Source organism: Elgaria multicarinata, chromosome 16 (genome assembly GCF_023053635.1).
Source record: "Elgaria multicarinata webbii isolate HBS135686 ecotype San Diego chromosome 16, rElgMul1.1.pri, whole genome shotgun sequence".
NCBI classification, from domain to species: domain Eukaryota; kingdom Metazoa; phylum Chordata; class Lepidosauria; order Squamata; family Anguidae; genus Elgaria; species Elgaria multicarinata.
Window position 1 is genome coordinate 22046444 of NC_086186.1, and position 18853 is coordinate 22065296.

The 18853-nt window shown below is 44.6% G+C and overlaps 1 protein-coding gene across 1 annotated transcript in view; it reads left to right on the forward strand.

The window, feature by feature from the left end:
• Positions 1–18853, forward strand: part of PCSK6 (proprotein convertase subtilisin/kexin type 6) — a 112392-nt gene that overhangs the window by 7890 nt on the left and 85649 nt on the right. The window contains exon 2 of the mRNA XM_063142175.1: positions 12700–12804. Within this exon, the coding sequence (XP_062998245.1) occupies positions 12793–12804 (12 nt within the window). The 5' untranslated portion in view covers positions 12700–12792. The remainder of the gene's footprint in view (positions 1–12699; positions 12805–18853) is intronic.

Genomic DNA, 18853 nt, shown 5'->3' on the forward strand with positions numbered 1-18853 from the left:
TATTTAGAGCCTTTTTTAAAAGAAGTGAAATATAGGGGTAAAGGACCATATCCTGCTTGTTGGTCCCTGGCCGATGGCTGGTTGGCCCCTGTGTGAACAGAGTGCTGGACTAGATGGACCCTTGGTCTGTTCCAGCATGGCCCTTCTTATGTTCTTAAGGAGAAATTGAGATATTTATTATATTCAACCAACCCAGACGTGATAAAGAGGATTACACTATTTGCAGTGAAAGCTACTAGATGTAGAACAACATTTTTGGATACTATCAGAGTGAAGTGTTATAAAGATTCAGAGATGTGAATGCAATATGACTGACAGGATATTAAAGATTTCTGTATGTTTGCCATTCACCCACCGTGCCATCATTTCAGTTAAGGATTGTTATGTATTTCATAGTTCTGTTGTTTTAACCTCATGTATAACTTTGATATTGTATGATTGTATTAGAAATTTTTAAGTTCGTATGTGTTGCAATGATCGGTAGATTGAGCAATAAACATTTGGAATTAGTCCTAAAGATGAATGTTGGACATGACCCCTGTCAATTTGGGGAGGGAGGTGGGTGAGGCAGAGGCGAAGCAAGCCAAAGATAGACCATAGTTACTACAAGAAACCAGACAGCAAGCCTAATGCCAAGACTTTCTATGGGCTACTTGCCCTGTTGAGGGCTGCTAGATGTAGTAGTCCTTAGGCTGGAGTATACTGGGAGTTGTAGCCCAACACATCTGGAGAGCACCAGGTTGGGGAAAGCTGTGTTGGAGTGTCAAGCTAGGACTGGAGAGGCCCAGGTTCAAATCCCCACTCAGATACGAATCTCACTAGGTGACTTTGGGCCAGTTGCACCCACTCACCCTAATCAACTCCATAGGATTTTTGCCAAGACAAAATGGTGATTGGGGCTTGGAGAACTATGAATGCCCCGCTGAGCCTGTTTGAGGAAGTGCAGGATAATCGTATAACAGAGCCTTCCCCAACCTGGTGTCCTCCAAAGTTTTAGATGTCAATTCCCATCAGCCCCAGCCAGCATGACCAATGGTCAAGGATTATGGGAGTTGCGACGCAAAACATCTGGAGGGCACCATGTTGGGCAAGACTGATGTAATAAATAAAAAGGAAGAACAGTGTTACTCCGGGTTTCGGTCATAACTCTGAAGGAGCTATCCAACTGGTTTATTACCCCACTGACATCAGAGCCACCAGCCTCCAGTGGACACAAGAACCATAGAGTAAAAACAGTATCTACTCAACAGACCAGCTTACATTCGAAAGACCTGCTTGAATAAAAGCTTGGTGGCAAAAGGACAGTAAAGAGAGAGCCAACCTAGGCTCCCTCGGAAGGGAGTTCCTGAGCCTGTGAGCGGCCCCCGACAAGTCCCTCTCTTGTGTTGTCACCAAACCGGCCTCTGAAAGCATCAGTAACGAGAGAAAGGCCTCCTCCAAAGATCTTCAAACCTGGGCAGGCTCATAGCGAAAGAGGTAGTCTTTCAAGTTGCCTGATCCTTAGCCATATAGGGCTTTATAGGTGCTAACCAGCACTTTTAATTGTGCCCGGTAGCCAGCGAAGCCGTTGTAACTGGCTGCAGCATTCCGGACCAGTTGGAGTTTCCGAACAGTTTTCCAGGGCAGCCCTATATAGAATGTATTGCAGTAATTCAAGCGGGAGGTGCACTAGTCTTAGCTGTGCAAACGCACTCCTGGCCACCGCTGAAACCTGGGCATCCAGGTTCAGGCTTGAGTCCAGGAGTAGGCCTGCAGGGGCCTGATCCCCAACTTCCTTGCCTCAGTTCCTAGGTTCAGGGCCCACTGTGGGCTTGAGTTTTGACAACCGACCGCCAAGAATGGTTGGGAAAGATTCCACCTTTGGCGCTAAACCCCACGACAGGAAGTGCCCTCAATAAGGTACTTCCTGTCTCTGCATTGTTGTCTTTTCGGCCATCTCTGGTGGGAAACAATATATGTGGAAGCCCCCCAACTCCTAGACCATCCTTCTCCATTAGGACTTCTCTTGAGCTCGTCCAGTCTGTGATGCATAACGTCCTTGGTCCAATTTCACTAAATAGTGATGAATGGCTCCTTCAGCTTCTAGCAGTTTAACACTTAGTCGGATGGAATTGGCAGGCCCCCATTTCCATGGCAACCGAGCGATCCGTACCCTCCGTGCACTAACGGTGGCACTGCAAGGCAAAGAACACTTCCTCATTGTTTGGGACTTGCTTGCTGCAGACATAAACACGGCAAGCCGAGCGGCGCCAAGCAGGGGCTTTGTGACATCAAAGCATATGTATGGAAATGGAGGCCAAAAAAGCGGAACTTTTGCACTTCAGGGAGACCATACAATCCGGATTGGCTCAAATTAAAAGCCTAATTGCTGCTTGGGCTTTTGCCAGAGCATGAGATTATATGTCACTTTTGCAAATGAGTATCTACATTGCTGAATGACTTACGTTGCTGATAGCTGTCACGGCCTTGTGGGAAGAATCAGGGTAGAAATTCAGAGCAGTGCAGCTTTTGCAGTTGTGGCCTGTCTCTCAACAGTGTGATTTATACCTGGTTAGAGAGGGTTAACAATACTCCTGGGGCAGCAGAAACTCAGAAGCTGTGTGTTCAGTACTCCCTACAGTATGAATGTATGGCAGAAATATTTATTTGTCCAGTGGATGGACTGGCCTTCAAGGAGAAGCGGAAGTCTAAAGCAGGGATGGGGAACATCTGGACTCCAGATGTTGTTGGACTGCAACTCCCATCAGCACTCACCATTGGCTATGCTGGCTAGTGCTCATGGGAGTTGCAGTCCAGCAACATCTGTTGCCTACCCCTGGTCAGGTTGAGGGTCACCTCAGACAACTGAAAATTATCCAGTTATTTCTAGGTTGTCGGTAAGGGTGGAACCCTCTCAAAGTGGCATGCAAGATAAAAACCACACACATGAATGCAATGAAAAAACTCAATAAAAGGAGAGATTGCCAATTTATTTATTACATTTCTATACCGCCCAATAGCCGGAGCTCTCTGGGCGGTTCACAAAAATTAAAAACACTCAAAGTATAAAACAACAGTATAAAACCATAATATAAAATACAATATAAAAGCTCAACCAGTGGGGCAGTATCCAACAGCATCATCCTGCAAACTCAAATAGTGCTACCGGTTGCACGACAGGTGTCACAACTGGAATGTGAGGAGTTGCGCAACTGCTAAGCGTAATGCACAACCGCTTGTGCAAATGTAACTTTAGTTGGGTTCTTCTCTTGCTGATGGTTCAAAACCTAGTTTCTGTTAGTGCAACTTCATTCACTACTGCTGGTTTTAACCTATAAAGCCTTACACAGCTTGGGACCACAATACCTGATGGAACGCCTCTCCTGACGTGAACCTACCTGTACACTACGCTCAACATCTAAGGTCATCCTCTGAGTGCCTACTCTGAGGGAAGCTCGGAGGATGGCAACAAGGGAGAGGGCCTTTTCAGTGGTGCCCCCCCCCCCCCCCAATTATGGAATGATCTCCCCATCGAGGCTCGCCTGATGCCAACATTGTTATCTTTTCGGCTCCAGGTCAAGTCTTTTCTCTTCTCCCAGGCAGTTAACAACACATGCTGAGTTTTTAACTGGTTGGTCCTGAGTGAGCAATGAACCCTTCTGAAATGTAATGCAATTAGGTCCTTTAGGAGACAATCCATGTGAAACTTTTAAAAAAACACTGATTTAAAGGATAAGAGTGTGTAGTGTGTGTGGAGAGTTTCTTCTTATTTCATAAGAGCACAAAAGATCCATGCTGGATCAGACCAAGGGTTCATCTACTCCAGCATTCCGATCACACAGTGGACAAGCAGCTGCCCACCAGAAACACACATGCAGGACAGGACTGCAACAGCACCCCTCTGTCTATGTTCTCCAGCAACTGGTGTACATAGGCATATTGCTTCTGATACTGGTGGTAGCATATAATCATGAGGACTAGTAGCCATTGATAGTCTTCTCCTCCAGGAATTTGTCCAATCCCCTTTCAAACCCCTTTATACTATTGTTTTATATTATGAATGGTTTTAATTTTTGTGAACCGCCCAGAGAGCTCCGGCTATTGGGCGGTATAGAAATGTAATAAATAAATAAATAAATAAATAAATATAAATAAATAAATAAACCCATCCAAATCAGTGGCTATCACTATATTTTGTGATAGTGAATTCCATGTGCTGTGTGAAGAACTCCTTCCTTTTATCTGTCCTGAATTTCCCACCAATTAGCTTTCTGGGATGACCCCATTGGGTTCTAGTATCATGAGAGAGAGATACAGCACCATGTACATTGATGGTGCTATATAAATAAATAATAATAAAGGGAGAAAAATGTCTCTCAATCCACATTCTCCACACCAGGTGTAATTTTGTACATCTCTATCATGCTTCCCCTTAACCTCCTTTTTTCCAAGCTAAACAATCCTAGCTGTCGTAGCCTTATAGAATCATAGAATAGCAGAGTTGGAAGGGGCCTACAAGGCCATCGAGTCCAACCCCCTGCTCAATGCAGGAATCCACCCTAAAGCATCCCTGACAGATGGTTGTCCAGCTGCCTCTTGAATGCCTCTAGTGTGGGAGAGCCCACCACCTCCCTAGGTAACTGATTCCACCATCGCACTGCTCTAACAGTCAGGAAGTTTTTCCTGATGTCCAGCCGGAATCTGGCTTCCTTTAACTTGAGCCCGTTATTCCGTGTCCTGCACTCTGGGAGGATCGAGAAGAGATCCTGGCCCTCCTCTGTGTGACAACCTTTTAAGTATTTGAAGAGTGCTATCATGTCTCCCCTCCATCTTCTCTTCTCCAGGCTAAACATGCCCAGTTCTTTCAGTCTCTCTTCATAGGGCTTTGTTTCTAGACCCCTGATCATCCTGGTTGCCCTCTTCTGAACACGCTCCAGCTTGTCTGCATCCTTCTTGAATTGTGGAGCCCAGAACTGGACACAATACTCTAGATGAGGCCTAACCAGGGCCTTCCCTCATAGGGGAGTTGCTCCAGCCCTTGATAATTTCAGCTGCCCTTTTCTGCGCCTTTTCTGCAAGAGTGGGGTTCAGTATTGTCTCACTCTTCCCTTAAGAAGATGCTTCAGAGCGACATACATGGCCAAGGTGGGTTATCTCAAGAGTAGTCCCAGGGAGGCGCCAACATGGCTTGGTGATAGAGCACATGCTTTGCATGCTGAAAGTCCTGGGTTTAAACCCTGGCTTCTCCAGGTGAGATCCCTGCTTGAAACACTGATTTGTTCCTGCCCAACAAATTAGTCAATACTGGGCCAAAATGGACCAATGTGCAGGCTCAGGTTCCAAGTCCAACACCAGATGTTGCTGGACTGCAGCTCCTTTTAGCCCTTGCCAGCATAGCCAATGGTGAGAGATGATGGGAGCTTTGGTCCAACAACATCTGGACTGGAAAAAGTGGACCTATTCTCCCATCTCTGAGCTACACCTCGCTGGTTCCCATCTTGAACAATATTGTTGTATTTGGGGCAGGGGAAAAGGGGGAGATAAGATTCCCAGGCAGACTTTGGAAGTAATTTGTGCAATTAAACTGGGATAATTTCCCAGGTGTATATTATGAAGCTCACTGGAGCTCTTCCTTGGAACATTTCTTCATCTGTCCATTGGACCAAGAGCTTTTTGGAGACATCAGTGGCTGAAATGAACTATGTTTCCATAATTTAACTTTCTTTTCCTTTTTGGCCTTGAATCCCTTTGCTTTTTCTGTCCTGACAGCTGCTGTTTTTCCTGTGCCATTTTGTTAGTGGTGCATTTCAAATCTTGCATTTATATTTTACAAATGACAAACACAGGGGACCGTATAGCTGTTTGCGGGTGGTGGAGAATGCAAGTCTTTTCCTTCGCCTTGCTTGTTTATGAATTTAATTTATACTAAAAATGAAGACCCCAGGGATTGCAGATTAGAACTAGATTTAGAGTTTATAACTAAATGAACATTATAAAGACTGGAAAATGTAAACTCTTTAACAATGGGGGGGAGAGTAATACTGCAGAAATAAATTACTAACCGACATGGGGGTTTGGAGACGCCTGCTGAAAAGAGAGATGCATTTGAATTGCAAACATCTGACTCGTTCTTCAGTTATATATATATATGTGCGTGCATACACAAATTGAAATATCTGTGCCTCATACAGGAAAAAGAGGACGGTAAGAGCTCATAACAGACTTTTTTTTTGCAAAGACAGGCATAAATAGATGCTTGACAAAATATTGCTAATTGAAATGCACAGACCTTTTATTGCCTTGCAAAGCCTCATGCTAAATCAGCGCAAGGCAGGAATGAGTTATGCCAGTCTCCTCTACAAGTGGGTGAAATCCCAGCCCAGCAAAACTGACAGCACCAGCTTAATCGAGTACAGTTGTGACGTTCTGGGGCAAGTGATTTCATTAGACCTGCAGAGACACGTTGGGAAGGGCGAAAGCCATTGGGAATCTCTTGAAGTGCAGCCTTAGGTTGCGACGCGTGAAACTAGCAAAACAGGAGGGCGCTTGCCGGCAAGTTTGCTGGGAATTTCCCAGTAAGTAGGAAAGAACGTAGGAAGCGACCTCTTCCTTTTTGACTTGCAAGGCCGAGCATTGAACCCGTGACTTTCTGCACGCAGAGTATATGTTGCTCTATGACTGAGTTAAGGGTCCTCCTCTTATTAGGTTTGAGATGGAAAGTCTGCAAATAGGATGTTGACTTTAGCTAGAATTTTCATCCTCCTGGTCATTTTGTACCTTGAGGATCCTCACACACACAGTGTGTGTGTGTGTGTGTGTGTGTGGTGGATGGGGAAAAATGTGTATACATTTTAATTCTGCAAGTTCTTTATATATACTTGCTCTGCTCCAAACAAGGGTTGTGGTGCCATTTCAGAGCTTAAGAAGTTGTCTTATAATGAATTAGAGCCATGGTCCACTTAGCCCAGTATTGTCGACCCTGACTGGCAGCAGCTCTCCAGGGTTTCAGGCAGGATTTTTTTTCCAGGCCAACCTGGAGATACTGGGGACCTTCTTCATGCAAAGCAAGTGCTCTACCACCGACCCATGACCCAATGTAGTCTAGAGAACAGAATGTAGGTCTCACATCAGCCGCAGATTAACGGGGTCACTTTGGATGTATTTTTCAAACTCTAGTCCCTTTAATCTCCTGTTCCAGTTGGGCTGAGAGCCTGTTGGACAAGGTTTGGGAGAACCAACTGCTTTGCATGCAGAAGGTCACAGGTTCGATCCCCACCATCTCTAGGTAGGGCAGGAAAAGGTCCAAGTTGAAACCCTGGAAAGCTGTTGCTGCCAGTCAGTGTCAACAACACTGGGCTAGATGGACCAAGGGTCTGACTCAGTATAAGGCAGCTTCCTATGTTCCTATTTGAATCAGCATTATAAAAGGGAATAACTACTGGAGAGCCAATTTACAGGCAGTTGGTCAAAGTCAGGGATTGCAGGACCTAGGAGACCTCCTATGAACTCCTGAAGCTAATCTTGATTAAGGGCCAAATGTTGCAGACTCTGCCCACTGCTAGCACATGTCCCCCAAGGTATTGGGCAGAATTGAATGGGGCACTTATGCACCCGCTGACCCCTTTCCGCCCCACCGATAAGCGGTGGGTCCTGCCATTTCCATTGTGCAAGTGGGATTTAGTGCTTCCTAGAGGCAGCCCCGAAATGAGCGGAAGCTCTCATTCTGGAAAGGGGCAAGCCGGCAGAGTTCCCTTACATGAGCTCCGCCATCCTCCTCTTCCGGAATGAATGGGATTGCCCTGGAGGTGCTAAATCGCCATCGCGCAAGCAGAAGGGGACATTTGTACAATGGAGTTGGTGGATTCTGTCCATTGCCCACAAGGGAATGCACCCCTTGACAAGAAAAAGTAACCTCACCCCTGTATAATAGGAAACTAACTACTGCACAAATGCAGCTGAAATAGAACGAGAGTATTCTTGATACTTTAATGCAAGCTCTCACAAACGTTGGCCCGGTTCATACATAACACTTAAGCTGTGATTTGGTTTGTTGAAATCTGCCTTGTCGTTGTGCTTGAACCCATCCCTGCAAACAAAACATGGCTTGTTAAGCGACTAGAACTCATGGTTTCCTGTTGGCTTACAAAATCTGATTTGTTTAAACTGTGGCTTGTCATAGTGTCTGAACTACGGCTTATACCTGGCTTGTTTGCACTGCAGTTTGCGCTGTTTGCCCTGAAAGAGAAGCGCTCAACAAGAGTAGCCTGAAAATGAAATCACTCTGAAGGTTGGCAAAATGTGTGGGAGAGAAACCAACCAGAAATAGTGAAGACAAGCCATGCCTTGTTTGCCTGTCTGAAAGCAAATTCATGGCTAAAGCAACAAATTCTGTTTAATATAAACTAGGGCTTAAACATTATGTGTGAACACAGCCTGTGACCTGGTTCACATGTAATGACAATCCAGAATACGAGTTGAGTATGAGTTGTCGTTGAAACTTGGGTTGTTTTTATGTGCGAATTCTGTACTGTGGTTTAATTGTGGATTGTTAACCACGAAGAATCCGGAGTTCACCACCGAAGAACAAACTATGGGTTCTCTTCCTGGGTTATTTACGATTAACAACCCATAGTTAAACCATAGTGCAGAGTTTCCACATAATGACAATCCACGATTCAACAACAACCCATACATAACCCGTAGTCAACTCATATTCATCCGATACTCTGGGCTGCCGTTGCGTGCGAACCAGTATGTGGCAGTCACCACCTTAGAAGCAGTCTTCTGTCTCTCTTTTTCACAGAATGCTGCTGTGTCATAAACTTCAATATATCTACCTACCTATCTCTGGTCTGCTTCTTCTAAGACAAAGCCTGTTGAAAACATATGCATGCATTACAAAAACACAAAAAACAAGTGAAGTATTTTTCCCCCTTCCCTAGCATTGGCTTATTTATGTCAGTACATATTTATGCAGATTTAACAGATTAATCATGGGAGTTTTAGTTGATTAATGGAACTAAGATTTCTTTTCTAGGGCTGTCATGCAATTAAAGATGGATCATGTAGCATTAGTAGTAGTAGTAGTAATAAAGGATGAGGCTGTGGGTTGGGCTTTTTAACTTGACCTATGCTGGTATGTTTTTTCTCCCCGTTGAGTGAATTTGCAATTACTATTATTTTTAAACTATGGGAGAGGAATTGGAGCAATCACCCCTGCAGCTCACTCTGTCTGAAGACCTTGAATGCTATCTCTCTCTCTGAGCGGCATGTGTTTGCTCCTCTTCGTAGTGCATTTTTCGTCATAAGCACAGCAGAGGCTGCTCCTGTGGAAAAGTAGCAATGGCTCTTAGTCTGTGTTTATGTGTGTGCACCTGTGAAGGGCAGATGGCTTCCTGAGAGTTTGGCTTCCAAGTTCTTGACTCCCCTGGAACTCTGGGGGCCGTTTTGGATCAATCATATTGTGTTGCAATTATGGAGGGGGGGGGGAACGAGGACGGATGGTTTTGCCGGCTGCATTTCTATAGTGCTATGTTTATTTTATTTTTTATTTTGGCTCCTGCAGCGAGCAAGCGACTAAATACCCTTAGCTCATCCATTCACATAATGTCTTTCACCAGAAGAGCAGACAGATGGTCCCCCCGCAGTCCAGTCTCGTGTCTTGGACAGTGGCTCAGTCCAAGGTGCTTAACTTGAATATGGTTGCAGAAGTGAGCTTTTTCTGGTTCGGAAATATTGTTTTGCAAACAGTAGAAACACACAGTCCTAATGATAAAGTGTGTAGAGCAGGAGACGATGCAGCAAAGGGTGACTTCAGAAATGCTAACCTATTTAGGGGTTTACATCTTAGTCTAGAAAGGGTTGGATGACATGGATGTAGCCCCCCCAAGGCTTTTCCTGTGCTCATCCCAAGACAGCGCTCCAACCTCAGACGGGGGAATTAGAACTCTTGCCTCCCTCCGCCTTGCAGCTGGTTCAGAAAGAAACGCACCAGCTGGGTTTGGGGTTCGGGAACTCGACCTCGGAGAAGGGGAAAAGGGGATGTTTTGGTGGGTGGATTGAGGAGGAGACTAGAGAGGCCAGGATATGAGTTATCTTGAGGCTTCTCCAGCTTCTTTCCCTCCTCTGAAGTGCCCTAGCTAGATGGGCAAAAAAAACCCGTCTAGCAAAAAAAAATGCTGGGCATTTGGACGGGGAGGTGAAGATCACTTCGCTGCTTCTCCTACCTTGCATTGGATGATCATAAACCTCCGAGTTGGGGGGCTTACCATCAGCAAGAGTACAACCCATCGGATCGTGCCCTTAGTATCATAGTGAAGTCTAATTGGCCATGATTAGGAAACCGCGCTGGACTAGCTGGACGCTTGGACTGACCCGGCATATGCAGCTCTTAATCCCTTCTGGAGGGCCACTAGGCTCGGCCGTATGAACTGGATATAATTTGGGGGACTGGTTTTGGAACCTTTCCTCCCTGAATTGAATCGGGCTCTGTCTAGCTCTTGTCAGTGATGTGGGGTGGGAAATTTTCAGGGCTTTATTTTTCTGCGAATCATTTTTCCCCCATTTCTAAACATTAATTGAGTAGACAACCGTGGCATATCATGCAGAGTTTCTTTGAGTATGCTAAAATTAGCCTGTTGGCAGTGTTCAGTGTCTGGTTCTTTTTCTTAAATTTAAACAACCAATGTAAAGGAAGTACAAGCTGTTGGGCTACTTCCAATGACATACAAGCAGGCGTCCGCTCATACGGGGGATGTTTCCTGTTGTCTCATCCCAAGTGCAGTTCCCCCACCCACTCCCCAATGTGTCCTAGTGGGTCCCCCAACCCTCCAGAACAGATGGGGTGTGTGTGTTGCAGTGGGATGGGGAAGAAATTCCATTGGCGGATGCTGCTGACATGTTTGGATTTCATCCATTGTTGTTGTTGTTTTCAAAAATACCAGTATTCCAAAATAATAATACTAATACTACTAATAATAATTACATAAAGCTTTGAGTTCGTTTAAAGATTTATTTATTTATTTATTTATTACATTTTTATACCGCCCAATAGCCGAAGCTCTCTGGGCGGTTCACAAAAATTAAAATCATGACGAGCATAAAAACAACCAACAATCTAAAAACACAAATACAAAATACAGTATAAAAAGCGCAACCAGGATAAAACCACACAGCAGAAATTGATATAGGTTAAAATATGGAATTAAAACAGCAAAGTTTAAAATTTAAGTTAATAGGTGTTAAAATACTGAGAGAATAAAAAGGTCTTCAGCTGGCAACGGAAGGAATACAGTGTAGGCGCCAGGCGGACCTCTCTGGGGAGCTCGTTCCACAGCCGGGGTGCCACAGCAGAGAAAGCCCTCCTCCTAGTAGCCACCTGCCTCACTTCCTTTGGCAGGGGCTCACAGAGAAGGACCCCTTAAACATTAAGATAATGTTTAATCTACATTAAGGCCATAATTGTACGAATGTTTAGAGAGTCAGTGTGGTGTAATGGTTAGAATGTTGGACTGGGAGTCGGGAGATCTGGGTTCTAGTCCCCACTTGGCCATGGAAGCTCACTGGGTGACTTTGGGCCAGTCACAGACTCTCAGCCCAACCCTACCTCACAGGGCTGTTGTTGTGAGCATAAAATGGGGAGGAAGAGGATTATATACTCCACCTTGTGTTCCTTGGAGGAAAACAGGCGGGATATGAATGTAATATAATTAATTAATTAAATGTTTAGACAGAAAAATGTCCTACAACTTTGAGCGTACTCCAGCCAGCATGAGTGGCCAGCAAGTAGGACTCCTTTCTGTCTAAACATGCATAGGATTGCACACCTAGTGTGCTTTACTTCATCTTGTATCAAATCAAATATTTCAGTTCAAACACATGATTATTAGAATTTAATAAAATTAACATAGAGTCCTTGTTTTAAGTTTTGTTTAGTCAAATAAGCATGCTAAATCAGATCACACTTTATTTAGGGCACCAGAAGAATTTCTGGTTCAAAATTTTCTAGGGAAAGCATAACGCTGTTTCTAGTGCATTATGAAAGATCATAGACTAGTTGAGTTGGAAGGAAGGCCTTTGAGTCTAACCCCCTGCTCAATGCAGCAATCCACATTAAAGCGTACCTGACAGATGGCTGTCCAGCTGCATCTTGAAGGCTTCTAGTGTGGGAGAGCCCATGACCTCCCTAGTTAACTGGTTCTGTTGCCATACTGCTCTAACAGTCAGGAAGTTTTTCCTGATGCCAGCCGGAATCTGGTTTCCTGTAACTTGAAGCCATTATTCTGTGTCCTGTATTCTGGGATGATTGAGAAGAGATCCTGGCTCCCCTCTGTGTGACAACCTTTCAAGTACTTGAAGAGTGCTGTCATGTCTCCCTTCAGTCTTGTCTTCCCAAGGCTAAACATGCCCAGTTCTTTCAGTCTCTCCTCATAGGGCTTTGTTTCCAGACCCCTGATCATCCTGGTTGCCCTCCTCTGAACCCCCTCTGGCTTGTCTGCATCTTTCTTGAAGTGTGGTGCCCAGAACTGGACACAATACTCAAGATGAGGCCTAACCAGGGCCAAATAGAGGGGAACTTGTACCTCAGGTGATTTGGAAGCTATACATCTATTGATGCAGCCCAAAATAGAATATGCTTTTTTTGCAGCCACATTGCACTGTCACTGTTCCTTAATGTTCTGGCTCCTATCCTGACTCTCTTCTGCACATTGTTTGTTACAGATTGGTAGCCTGGAAGACTACTACCATTTCCATCACAGCAAGACCATTAAAAGGTCAACGTTCAGCAGCAGAGGTCCACACAGTTTCCTCAGAATGGATCCAAAGGTATGTAAGTCGGCGACCGACATCGCGGCTACCCTGTGGCCTATGGCGAGCTTGGGTTCCAATATGATGGAAAAGCAGAATTTGTGAAGGCCAAAGTACACTTTCTGGATGAATTGCCATTTGTATTTAGAGCCCAGAGTTAGAGTCACAGAGGTAGGCAGTCCTAGCTCTAAGATTCTGAGGGCCTTTGGGCAAGGCACCCTCAATGGGCCCCTCTCTCAGTAAGTCTACTTTCTCACTGCCATTTTCACCAGTTGCTCCTCCTCCTCTTCTTTAACATTGCTAGCATTTGTTTGCTTGACAGCCAAACAGCCAGTGAGCGAACAGGTAGTGGCATCTAGACATGATAGAGGTCTACAAAATTATGCGTCCTGTGAAGAATATGGGTAGGGAGACTTTTTTCTCCCTCTTTCAAAATACTGGATCCCGGGGTCATCCCATGAAGTTGACTAGTGGGTGATTGAGGGCAGATAATAGGAGGTTCTTCTTCACACAGTGCATAGTTAAATTATGGAATTCTCTACTACACAATGTAGTGATGGCCACCATTTTGGATGGCTTTAAAAGGGAGTTGGATAAATTCCTGGAGGAGAAGGCTATCAATGGCTACTAGTCCTGATGGCTGTGTGCTACCTCCAGTATCCGAGGCAGTAAGCCTATATACATCAGTTGCTGGGGAACATGGGTGGGAGGGTGTTGTTGCACTTGGGTCCTGTTTGTGGGTTCTTAGTCAGCAGCTGGTAAGCCACTGTGTGAACTGAATGCTGGACTAGATGGACCCTCGGCCTGATCCAACATGGCTCCTCTTCTCTTCTGGTCTATTCTTCCGCCTTTTCACCAACACTGTTGGCAGGTGCCCAACCATGCTTGTCCTTGATGCTGCCCTGGCACAAAGTACTGACTGAATATTCCAAAAATCTACCGGCTGGGAGAAAGCCCCTTTGACTAGACCAAACTCCACCGTAGGACTATCTGTTCTTTTCTTTTATACCTCCTCAGACCATAAGACCATTACTTGAATATTTAATCTTCTTCCTACTGGAGAACATGGGTTGCTGTTAAAACATCAGAGGTCAGACTAAAATTATGTGCATCAGAGCCCATTATATTTTCGGGAAAGGGGCTATGATATGCTGTACTAGTCAAGTGTTTTGTGCTTAGGCCAATTTTGGCTGCTCTGCCACTCCTCTTTCCGGCTGAATTATGTTTGCATGTGTAAATCTTGGCTACAGGATATTCCAGCCTGGTGGAGGATTCTCTCTTTCTCTCCCCCCCCCCAAACATCTGTTCTTCGTTTTTCCTTTTTTTTCCAAAGCGGTGGACCAAAGACACTAGCTTGAGTTTAATGACAAAATACTTTGGAAAACTCTGGCCATCTGGCCCAGTAAAGATTGCAGGTGGAACAAAACTACGAGGAAGAAAAGAGGCTTTTAATGATTTCCCCCCTCTGTTGTCATGATCTTGGTCCTCTGCAGAATTATTGAAAATCTAGGCTTCTGCTTGTCAAATGGCCAAGGAATCAGAGTATGCGGTCTGAATAGTTGCTGTACTGCGGAAATATTGTAATCAGAGCACTCCAGAAGAGCATCCCAATCCCGTACACCACAGAATTTGTGCAAGGAATTCCTTTGTATACGTGTCACTCGCTTTCAATACGCCCATTCTAGGAGTTCCACTACGCAGTGATCAGCATCTGGCAGAGAATGGGATTTCCAAATCTGCAAAGCCAGTCACTTAGGGCTTAGCTGAACTACACTTCATCACCGAAGCCTCGTTCAAAAACTCGATCCGTCCTTGCTGACCGTCTTGACAGTCTTGATGGCCACCCTGGTTCCTGGGTCATCTTTAACCACACCTTTTGCTATCCCCTCGTACACTATTCCAAAGGAGCCCTGCCTGCCCCGATTCTCAGCACATGGTAATCTTACCCTACCCTGTGCCTGTTTGCATTCTCTTCCCCTCCTTATTGTTTTACTATGATTTTATTAGAATGTAAGCCTATGCGGCAGGGTCTTGCGATTTACTGTTTTACTCTGTACAGCACCATGTACATTGATGGTGCTATATAAATAAATAAATAAATAAATAAATAAATAATAATAATAATAATAATTAACTGTGTGGCTCTCAGTCACATTAAGGGGACTTCAGATTTTTTATCCAGGGGGGTGGGCGGGCGTTCTATTTCCTTCAGGACTACAGCATGTGGGGAGGTCTAATTTTTTCCTCCTCAGCCGTGATCATGACAAAAAACGTCCCTGTGCTGCAATTAGTGTTTAGGCTTGGGGGAGAAGGGGGAGTTCCCATTGATGCATGTCAGGGATCCTTCCATGACCTGGACTCCCTGAGCAACTCCATAAGCATCTTTTGTCTCCTTAAGAGTTCATGCAGTCTTGCATAAATGGGGCCTTTCTGGCCGCCATTTACACAAGCCAGAGCTGCCACTGTTGTACGCAATGGAGGCTCCGGACGAGGGCAGACAGGTGCTGGGAAGCCACTGAGCCTCAGGGCGCTTGAAGATCGGGCCCACGAACATGCCACGGCTCAGTGAGCTGATTCTGGGGGTCGCATAGGGGAGTCTGCTGGACTCTCTGACCCAGTCGGGCGGCTGTGACAACCCTACGCATCAGCCATATATATCTTTTACCCACAATCCTTTCAGGAACATGGATTTTCAGGGGCATTGCATAATGGGTAAACTAAGATGGCAACCTCAACTGGCTGAGGCAGCTAGGATGTATTCTACCAGGTGGCACCCTCCCCCTGCAGCAGTATTGCAGGCCCTGCCCCTTACTGATTTATATATCCATAGTCTCCATTCAGACCAATTTAATTCAGCTTAGGCTGCTATACCAACTGCGCCCTTATCTGGACAGAGATAGCCTAGCTACAGTTATCCATGCTCTGATAACCTCTCGTTTGGATTACTGCAATGCGTTTTACGTGGGGCTGCCTTTGAAAATGGTCCGGAAACTTCAACTGGTACAAAACAGGGCAGCACGGTTACTAAGAGGTTCTGGCCGACGAGACCACATCACGCCAGTCCTTTTCCAGCTTCATTGGCTGCTAGTCCAGGTCCGGGCCTGATTCAAAGTGCTGGTATTAACATTTAAAGCCCTAAACGGCTTGGGGCCAGGCTACCTGAAGGAACGCCTCCTCCCATATGTACCTGCCCGGACCCTAAGGTCATCCTCAGGGGTCCTTCTCCGTGAGCCCCTGCCAAAGGAAGTGAGGCAGGTGGCTACTAGGAGGAGGGCCTTCTCTGCTGTGGCACCCCGGCTGTGGGATAAGCTCCCTAAGGAGGTTTGCTTGGCACCTACATTATATGCCTTTAGACGCCAGGTGAAGACCTTTTTATTCTCCCAGCATTTTAACAGTCTATAAATAAATTTTAACTTGGTGTTTTAAATTTGTAATTTTGCATTGCTGATGTTTTTATCTGGTTGAGCTTTTATATTGTATTTTATATTATGGTTTTATAATGTTATTTTATACTTTGAATGGTTTTAATTTTTGTGAACTGCCCAGAGAGCTCCGGCTATTGTAATAAATAATGTAATAAATGTAGAAATGTAATAAATGTAGAAATGTAATAAATAAATAAAAAAATAAAAAATATAGTAACTTCTCCCCTGATGAACTTTGAAGCATGAATATATCTCCGCATCCAAACATTTGAACTTATTAATTCAGCAGAATAAACACGCAGCAATGTCCTGGAACATTCCGCCGGTGGCAAGGAAAATGATTGCTTGATCGTTCTTTAGTGTTTGTATTAAGTTTCAAAGCCTTAGGGAAGCTGGATAGACACTTGGCAGGGTGAATGGATCCATACCTGCGACGGAAAGGCAGTGCTTTAAAGTAGTCTACTTTGTTACATACTAAATAAATTTTCATTCAGTCTTGTAACATTTACCTAAACATGCTGATGACAAGTTGGGAAAATAAAGTTACTTTTGCTTTACTCAGGCACTTGCGATGTTACCTTGGATTCTTCATCATCATCATCATCAATCTATTTCATACCCGCCTCTCCATTTTGATCGAGGTGGGGAACAACCATAAATGATAAAATACATAATACTCAATTAAAACATAATATACATTGTTAAAAACATCCTAAAAACATTTTAAAATTCCACTGGATAGGCCTGCCGGAAGAGATGAGTCTTTATAGCTTTTTTGAATGCTAGTAGACTGTTAAGTTGACGAGTCTCCTCCGGCAGGCCATTCCACAGTCCGGGAGCAGCAGAAGAGAAGGTCTTCTGGGTAACAGTTGTTAATCTAGTTTTTGCTTGCTGAAGTAGATTTTTCCCAGAGGACCTGAGTGTGCGGGGTGGATTGTACAGGAGAAGGCGATCCCGCAGGTAGCCTGGCCCCAAACCATGTAGGGCTTTAAAGGTGATAACCAACACTTTATACTTTGCTCGGAAACTAATTGGCAGCCAGTGAAGAGATTTTAAAACTGGTGTAATGTGGTCACCCCTAGGTGTACCGGTGACCAGCCTGGCTGCCATGTTTTGAACTAGTTGTAGTTTCCGGACTAGGCACAAAGGTAGCCCTATGTAGCACGCATTGCAGAAGTCAAGTCTCGAAGTTACCAGCATGTGCACTACCGTCTTTAGGTCTTCTAACTCTAGGAAGAGGCACAGCTGGCGTATCAGCCAAAGCTGATAGGAGGTACTGATAATGTATCAGTACCTTTCTCCCTTGCCTTTTCACTGGTGCATTTCATGTGCGTGCAGGAATATGAAAGTGGTAGTTGTAAAGCAAGCCTTTACTTACATGAACAAGTAAGGCTACATTGAATTTAGCTGGCAGTGGTGTAACTTCATATTTCTTGGATTCCTAGATATAAGGAGCTATCTGGAGAAGCGGGTGGACGCGGAGTTGTTTTTTTAAAAAGGTAGAACTTCCAGTCAACTAAATGTCTTGATGCTTTTACACCTGAGATTTTCTCAGTATATCCGTGTTTTTATAAAAAAATTGCATCTTATTTCAGAGGCTTCCTGACCTGGCTGAGCTTTTGCCAATGTAACTGGTAGATCAAGGGCCTTTCCTCTCATGCTTAGCAGTTTGTCCCTTTCAATTTAACTAGGCTTCCTTGATGCAGGGAGAATCCAACTCTCACACATATCGACTTCTATCACCCCGCTATGTTGGAGAGGATGCGAGGAGAGGGGATTTTTTCTTCACGTGTGGTGGGACTGCAACCTTCTAAAACACTTCTGGAAGACTGTCTTCAAGACAATTTCGGATGCCACTGGTCAGACAATTCTGCCAGAACCGAGTCTGGCTCTGCTGTCCCTGCCAAATCTTTTAAACCTGTCCTTCATCCATAAAGAACTTGTAACTATCTTGCTAACGGCAGCGTGCCTAGAAATTGCTGAGCATTGGAAAGATTCGAAGGGACCCACGTTAAAAGGCTGGAAGAGGAAAGTATGGGGCATAGTCTGTTCTGAAAAGTTAACATACCACCGTAGGGTCTTGTTGGGGCAACTGAGACATGATCCTTTTGAAACAATATGGTCCCCTTTTGTAAACTATGTTAAAGATTCTACATAACTAATTTCTCCTTTACCATTGCTACTATCCAATGAGGTTGAAACTGGATGGGGAAAGATAGATATATAAAATAGATAAGATAATCCTTTACTGTTAAAAACCTTTTAGTATTTTTTTAAAGACTGTAATCATGCTTTGTAGAAACAACTGTAAATATATTTTTTATCTTGTAATAACATTAAAAAAAAGAATTTAGCTGGCAGTGGTGTAACTTCATATTTCTTGGATTCCTAGATATAAGGAGCTGTCTGGAGAAGCGGGTGGGCGCGGAGTTTTTTTTTAAGAGGTAGAACTTCCAGTCAACTATGGCCGTAGCTAGACCTAAGGTTTATCCCAGGATTGTCCTGGGGTCAAACCTGTTCATCTAAGTGCCACACAGGGCATCCAGAGCTCAGGCAGGGACGAACCCGGGATGATCCTGGGATAAACCTTAGGTCTAGCTATGGCCTAAGTGTCTAGATGATTTTACACCTGAGATTTTCTC